This window comes from Crocodylus porosus, unplaced genomic scaffold (genome assembly GCF_001723895.1).
Source record: "Crocodylus porosus isolate Cpor-Errol unplaced genomic scaffold, CroPor_comp1, whole genome shotgun sequence".
NCBI lineage: Eukaryota > Metazoa > Chordata > Crocodylia > Crocodylidae > Crocodylus > Crocodylus porosus.
The window spans coordinates 6,139,938-6,148,332 of NW_017728923.1; the positions used below are offsets into that span (position 1 = coordinate 6,139,938).

General features: G+C 41.5%; 1 protein-coding gene across 4 annotated transcripts in view; it reads left to right on the top strand.

The window, feature by feature from the left end:
* Positions 1-6: 6 nt before the first annotated feature.
* CREBBP (CREB binding protein) overlaps positions 7-8,395 on the top strand; it is a 180,146-nt gene continuing 171,757 nt past the window's right edge. For all 4 annotated transcript variants that reach the window (XM_019540010.1, XM_019540011.1, XM_019540012.1 and 1 more), the window contains exon 1: positions 7-213. In XM_019540010.1, the coding sequence (XP_019395555.1) occupies positions 129-213 (85 nt within the window). In that variant the 5' untranslated portion in view covers positions 7-128. The remainder of the gene's footprint in view (positions 214-8,395) is intronic.

Sequence of the window (8,395 nt, forward strand, 5' to 3'; positions counted from 1 at the left end):
CGGCCCGGCACTGAGCGGCGCTGTTGTTCGGCTGCTGGCGGCGCCCGACTCGGAGTGCAAGAGCTGGCGGCCCCGGCCGGCGAGCGGAGCGCGGCGGGGCTGGGGCTGTGACCGTCGAGCCGGCTGCCATGGCGGAGAACTTGCTGGACGGGCCGCCCAACGCCAAGCGACCCAAGCTCAACTCGCCGGGCTTCCCCCCCACCGACAGCACAGGTGAGCGACCGCGGAGCCAGCACCTGCGTACCGGCCTCTCAGGCGGCTCTGGGGCCGCGGGACCGGGCTGAGGCTCGGAGGCTGGACGGGACTGGTCGGGCCGCGTTGCTGGGGCGCTTGTTGCCGTCCTCCTCTCTCGCCGCTGAACAAAAGCCCCCGTTTCTCTGGTAGAGCCGCGGGGCGGGGCGGAGCTGGCGACTAAGGTAGAGGACGAGTCCGGGAGGGGCCCGGCAGCCCCGACCTGGCCACCACGTCCCTGTAAGCTGAGCGGGCCCTCACTGAGGCCAGACTCGCGGGATCCCGATCCCGATCCCCTTATAGCGGAGCTGGCTGGCGGCTGGATCGTGTGTTCTTCAGCCGTGGCCGCTGCTCTAGGACCGGTGACGGTTTCCCCAGAGCGCAGTAGGACCCAGTGGAAGCAAAAGGGATCATCTCTCCCTGCCTTTGCTTGCTTATACTCTCAGATAAAGGTAAACTAGAGGTGCAGTTGATCTGAATTTGAGGATTTCTGTGGGGAGCTTTGGAGTGATGTCTCTGCCATGGTCCAGGACTTTCTGTACTTGCTCTTGGAAGACTTAATGGTGTCTCAGGTTGACCTGCATTTAGACAGATTTATTTGTGCCTATTCTGTGCATTTTACTACTTTGTCAAGACCACATAGCCAGGGAGCAGGAATAATAACTCCTGAGCAGTCATTATGTTGCGTAAATATGCCTTCATCCTTTAGGATGTGCATTTGAGAACCAGAGATTTCATTCACAGTAACTACTTCTGGAAGCTTTTGGCTTTGACTATATAAGTTCTTTTTTTTTTTTTTTCCCTTTCCCCAGAACATAATGTCAAATTTCCCTGTTTAAAATTACCATTTGCTTGTTTGGTGTAAAGAGTTTCTAATGTTTTCCAATACTTACCTTTGTAACTGTTATGACCTGGTTTGTAACTGAAAAGTTATGTCTTACAAATATCACCTTAGTCTGCTTTTGAGTATTGTCCTGTAGAAATTTGCAGGTATCTTATGCATGCTGGTTGTATGATGTCTCATGTATTGAAAATGCTCACTAGTCTCAAAATATGTACACTTCAACATAGTTGACCAACATAGTTGTAGTTTTTGAAGTAATTATTTATTACGGTAGAAAATAACTTTGAAAATCATGTTAGGAAAAGGAGAATACTTTTCCATTTTGAACAAATTATTTTAGTTTATTTTTGTAAACTTCTATGGCTATAGTTTGAAATTTAGGGTAGTATCTGAAAAAGCAGTGACAGACCAAGAAGACATGTTTGACACCCTCAAGTCTATGAAGGCATGTGAATGTTTAGTGAAAGGGGCTTTGATTTTAAGCCTGATGCTTTTTACACTGAAAAATATTGTGGTAAATGAAAGATTAGGTGTGCTGCTATTTCAGCGTATTTACTATCTGTATTTGACTATGTAGTAGATGCTTTTGCCATTCTTCTTTCATATAATGTCTAGCAAAGGGAGGAAATGCTTGAAAGATTATAAATGATTCCAGCTTTTTCTGCAAATAACTGGATATCATGTTGAAGAAGAGTGACAATATAGAAGTTATAAAATGAACTTTGGAACCAAAGAAAAAAAGAAATAGTTTCCTCTAATTTGTCATATAGTTGTAATTTTACCAGCTAGGATTACATGCTATAACATCTTGAAAAACTGACTTCTGAAGTTAATAGTTCCTCTTTAGAATTGGGAGACTTTGAATTATGTCCCAGTTCTGCAAACACTATGCTGTGAGTAGCCTCAGAGAATTCCTTGATAGCAGAGGTGTGAAATGTTTGCAGAGTTGAGGGCCTTGGTCCCTCAACAGTGATGATGTTAGAAAAGTCATTTTTTTCACATGTATCTTAATAGTGTCTGGTCAACATCTAAAAACAGTCACAGTGTAATACTTCTAAAAAGTTTGAATAGCATTGTTTTTATTGTATCTTTAATATATTGAAAGGTTGTTTTTTTTCTATCTTCGAGTTAGATTTTTAATACTATCTGAAAGGTGAATGAATGTTTCCACATGATATAGCAGATTATAAAAAAAAAAAAAAAAGGTGTTCATTATAATGTTTTACTCAGATTCTGAGCCTGAAATGGGCTCATGCCTGTTTTAGTAACAGAACCTTGTGTTGCAACCTGGAAAGTTGCCTTTGATCACAGTTGGTTGGACAAATAGGTTTGAGCCATGTGCTCTTAAAAGCAATAGGTTGTATAATGTGTAACACTCATATTTAGTGGTATACTTTAGCTGTTTGCTGTGTCCTTTTGTGAGAGATTAAAATTGATTCAGGTGTAAATAATGTAAAGCTCAATTATGCAGTTCTGTTCCTAAAGATTAAGGTTGCATTCCTGCAAGTGCTTATATATCTGCTTAATTTTACTGTTTCGAATGGTCTTACCTGCACAGGTGGACCTGAATGTTTAATGTGCATGCTGTAATTTTTTCCTTTCCCAGTTCATATGATGGTCTATGTAGCAGTTGGATGGAAGGGGCCCCCTTTTAGAGTAAATATTTAAGTATTTTAATTTTTATGGTAGAAGCAGTTGATTAAGGTTAAAAGCAGTGAAATACAGTTACTCCATCTATATTACAGTGATTATAATAAGAACTGCTTGAGGCAAATATTCTAGCATTTTGTACTAATTTTTCTGTGATTGAAATTAATCAGTATGTGTCTTGTAAATGTTAACATGATGGTGGTGTAAAACTCAATGCTGTTAATTCAAATAAGTTTGTTAAAATCAAGGTGTACTGGTGGAAGAAATGTCCAGTTAATGATGTATCATAAGAAATCAACGTTACTTACCATTACAGTTAAATTACTAAGTTGCCTGTATGTCTTTCACCCAAACACCACAACAAATTAATTAGAACTGGTTAGTATGAACTTTACCAGCTGTCACAGTTAATACTTGCCAAGTTGGCTAATGAAAATCTTCACTGGAAAGGGTTTTCACTTACTGATATAACCAGGTGAAAGGATCAATATTTTTGCTTGCTACGTTGTTTATGCATAAATATTTCTTTATTGGGTACTAGATTATTTTAATATTGCACAGTTCTTAATCATTTACGTTTTATTTAATCTCTTGTTTTTTCCAAAACTTCTAAGATACAAAGAGTTAAAAACATTTAGCATGCAAAATAGATTTACAGTAACTTGGTTATTGCAGTATGTTAATTTGAAACAGAGTGGTCTAATCACTTAGTATACTGTCACTGTTCTTTTTGGCAGGATGCACAGTAAACCATCCAGACTTTTAAATTAATATCTCTGAAGCAATGTGTGCTGTGTGAGCATTAATGATATATTAATTAGCAACATTTTCTATGAAGTAATAGCAAAATGTGCATTCTCTAAGAAGCCTCAAGGGACCAATAAAACATAGGTGCTGTAATGGCTTTATGTCTGCTGTATTGAAGAAAATGGAATAGCTGTCTAAAAAACTGGAAAAGTTTAGGTGCAGTTGAAATATACTAGTTTTAGAAACTAATTTTTATGTAGGTTCAAATGTGAAGTCTTGACATCTTCCTTACTTTAAAGGTTTATAAAGTTTATACATTTTAGAAAACTTAGGATGAAACTCAAAGTTAATTAAAGCTGGAGCATTAGCATTAAATATTCTTGTTTTTCCACTCCAGCCTGTATTTGGATTAAGTAGTTAACTAATATGACTACTTCATAACACTGGTAATTTTTTAGTTTTTGTAAGTGGAAAAAAACTGTGACCTAGCTCTTAACTTATTTCTGTGGCTATGTTGCCTTACTCTTTTTACAAAGCTAATACACACGTGAGAAGTGAGGCTTTAACTAAGCTACTCTTCTTACCTTGCTCACTCAAGTAAGCAAAGAAATACAAATGTGCATTTCAGGGGTTGGTTTCAGTTAAACTACTTTTTTTTTTCTTTGAACAAGGTAGACAAGTATCTGAGTTTTAAAGTCCTGAAATCTTTAAGCTAAACTTTCCAAGCAAAGCCAGAGTAGGAGGTAACATTTGTTCACCAACCCAAGAATTCAACTACACTTGTAAAGTGGCCTGAACTTGGTCTGCATTTGTGTTCATGTGAGCACCTATACATGTATCTTACAAGCATTTACACTTGCATATAGTTAAGTTTCACAAAGTAGTCTTACCTATACACTTGGGTATTATTGTGCGATATGAAATGTATGCAGATATAAGGACACTTGTAATTACATTTGAATTGAGAATTTCCCACTCCCCACCCCTTTTTGTCCAGTTTTATGCCCAAGTCGAACAACAGTTAATTTAGTTGGTAAAATGTGGTGGGAAAAGTTGATATGAGCCTTTCACCTCTTCCCCCACTCATTTCGTGGAACTTTTGTCATGGCATTTGCATATAAAATGTGGCTGTGGTCATAAAATGCAGTTCAGTTTCTTGTAGGTATACTCTTTCTTATGGTTGGGTATATGTATTTAGAATAGTGATTTCTTGTTTCCCCATCAAGACAACCAAGTAGGAGTGTGCCCTCTGTGTATTGTGCTAAGCTTAATGATCGTGTGAAGGATAGATTTTCTTTTTTCTTTTTTTTTTAAACATCGCACAAACTGAGCTGTGCAACTCAGTGCCATGAGAGATTTCAGACCAAGAGCTTAGGCCAAAACATGATTTAGCATTTAGATGAAAATGGTCAGAGTTAAAATAGGCTTTAGTAAAAGTATAAATAAAATTAAATGCTTTCAAGGTATAAGAACATCATGAATAGCATGGTGTTTATTAGAGCCCCCCCTTGCCCAGCAGTTGCTCTCAAATGCTTTGCTTTGTAAAGCATTTGGTAACTGGACGCTGTCAAAGACCTCACCCTAGGTTAGGTGATCTCCTGGTTTGGTCTTGCATGGAAATGTGGATGGAAGTTTGCTTGTGCTTTACAATGTTAATTTATTTTGGAATTCAGATTTTTAATTGTAATTGATAATAAGATCAACAGTTTATCAGTGGGTACATACTTAGTACTTCAAAATATCAGAGGTCAGTCCTGTTTTCTTCTGTGTTGTGAACAACCTCTCTACTTCATAAAGTCCTACAGAAATTCTGCCACTACAACATAAGGATTTAAAGCAGGTACATGGAGGCGAGCATGAAGAACAGCACATTATGTTGCATCTTTTGAAGTCTCCTGGTAGTTTGTGGATTCATTCTCTACACAGATTATTTTGAGATTATTCATTTTCTATACCTGCTGCATTTTCCTCGTTTGAAGTAGTAATCTTGTGCCTATGGCATCACAATGATTGCTATGGAAATAATAATGATGTTTCGTACCTATTCTTCATCAAAAGTAAAAATCTATAACCTGAAGTAGTGAGTTCTGGAACAAAATCTTGTTTCCCTCCAGTTGTCTCTAATAATAAAATGTGGAGAAATGCATAAGCAAAAAATCCTGGTACATTAGCTTTCTTGTATTTTCATGAGGCATCATCAGGTCTGTAAAAATGGGATTTGAAAAATTGAAGTAAAGGCCCAGGAGAATGAAAGAGCTATGAGACAATTTAGGAATTTGACATGCCTCACTTCATTCAGTTTACACTTTTAGAACTGTTGTTCTGTGAATCTTCTTGTTCTTTCCATTTTGTTTTTCATTTGTCCTTGCAGATGGACTTTCTCAATAACCCTACCCACTTTTTCATTTGAAAAATGACTCTCAGTAGATATTACAACAAGCAGCCATATCGTGCAAAAACAGTGGACTGACCAGAAGAGAACTATCATTTCTTTTATCACTGTTAATTAGCAAAGATTACATTCTGAATCTGATGTGTTCAGTGTCTCTCTTACTGTTCCACTTCAATTTTGTCTTTCTTTTTTTCTCTACAAAAGAGATTTAAGGACCTGCACTAAAGCTTTAAACACCTGCTAAATCTTATGTAAATTTTGACTTCAGTAACTCTCAGTATTCATGTAATTCATTTATAAGTTAAGTATCAGAGATCTTTCTTAGGTAATATGTCCAACAGTCACCTGGGTAGAGATGATTTAATTACTTATAGCTTCAGACATCTTTGGTGCAACACTCTTGGGCAGCGGCTTTCTCCGATGCAGAGAGGCAGAAACCTATGTCAAGAAGAATATCCATACCAGAGATATGGGGGCATCTTACTCTAGAGCTCCATTTGCTATTTGTTAATAACTGTATGATAAAATGTATTAAGACTTTTCTATATGGTTCCTTTTAAAATCTGCTTTAATGAGCTGAAGCTATGAATCAAAACAAAAGGTCAGATCTGGAGTCAACTTACCAGAGCACAGGACTGCTCAGGGTTTGACTATGTTGTAAGTTGCCATGAGGAGGCCACTAGTGCACATTACACATCCTCATGGCTCTACTCAAGCAGTAGTACAGAAAAGCTTGCAGTGCCCTCCTGGAGGTACTGGCTGTTAAAGCCAACAGAAAGTAGAGATACATCTTCATGTAGAGAAATTCATTCCTCACAGAAAGGGTTTTGCTATGGCAGCTGAATGAAGGGGTTGTCCCACTACCGTGCATCTGAGAACATGGATGCACTCATAATTTTGTCAACAGACTTGGGTTCTGCTAGCAAAATTATGCTGTGCTGCCTAGGCTTAGAATAGCAAAGGTATTTCTAGAAACTGTCAAAAAAGAAGGATGCAGCTAAAGCAGGGATGGGCAAAATACAGCCCGGGGGGGGGCAGATCCGGCCCGCCAGACCATTCTATCCAGCCTGCAGGGCCCCTAAAAAATTAGAAAATTAATACTTACTTGCTCCTAGCTGCCTGTCAAAGATGACAGGAGCCAGGGGCAGTAGGACCCAGCAGCAAGGTCTGCCCAGCCCTTACCCCCAACCAGAAACCCCTGCCTAGCAGAGGGTTCTGGCCGGGGACCATGGGGCTGTTCCTGCTTCCCTGCACCGGAAAGGGAAATGCAGCCCTCGGAGGTTTGCCAAAACTCAGTAAGCGGCCCCCCCCCCCCGGCAATAAGATGCATCTTGCTTTGAAAATGCGGAATGAAGAGAAAAGGCTTCCAGTCAGGGCTGAGTCCTGACTGCAGAGATGAGAGTACACTCTGCAGTGTCAAAAATTCTAATACGTAGCAGCTACTGCTGAATTGGCAATTCTGCAGTGGCTGTGAAAGGGTTAACACAGTAGCTCTGCCCTTGAACACTGAGGTCCTCCTCTCCTTTCCTGGTCCAGCAGGGAGAGAACCACAGCAGCTATTCCACCTGTCATCCATGCTTCTATTCTTTCATTTTTGCACAGAGAATCAGCACCCCTATTGAAGATGCATCCAATTTTGGAGAGCTGATTTTTTTTGAGGGAAAGGTACATGTAGTATGCAAGTCAATATGGTACTCTTTTTACCTTCTGCCTTTTAAATAGTGTGTATTAGAGATGCACTGATACATTGGTCTGTATCATATAGGTACTGATAAAAGGAAAATTGAGAATCAGGCTTTTTTAGCTGATGTGGCCAATCATGTCCCTGATAAATGTCACATGCATGCATGCAGCCAGCCATCCTGGCAGCTTAGAGAGCAGTGTCTGGCTGTGAGGTCGGGGCAACACACACAGATCAAGTCCCCCGTGGTGAGGGAGTGGGGCTAGAGTTGGAGCAGGCACTGCCCTGCTGGGGCACAGAGGGGCACAGGACAGAGCCGCAAGCAGATCATCTGGGAGAGAGCTTCTCTCGCCACTGCATGCACTCCCTGGGAAGGCATGAGGGCCATGTGCCCCTCGGATCTGCATGTGTGGTGAGGATGGGCTGCTGCTGTGGGCTAGGGGCTGGGTGGTGCCAGGGTCTTCCCAGAGGAGGGAGCTGGGCCAGGGTTGCGCTTGGAACGGGCGGCAGTACTGGGAGAAGAGAGTTCAGGGGGGCTACAGCCGTAGCCCCCCTCCCAGCACCACTACCGCCTGCCCTGAGCACAACCCCTGCCCAGCCCCCTTGCTGGGAAGAGCCTGGTGCCACCCCAGCCTTGCCTGTAATGGCAGCCCACCCTCACCCCACGCACAGATCTTGGGGGGGCACATGGCCCCCCATGCCTCCCCGGTCATGTGCATAGGAGCAGCTCCACTCCGAGTCCCCCTGGACAAGCTGCTCATAGCTCCATTGCATGCCCTTCCCCAACTAGGCAGCCCCAGCCCCACTCCCTCCCTCCCACACTGCAGGGGCCTTGATTTGCCCCTCCCCC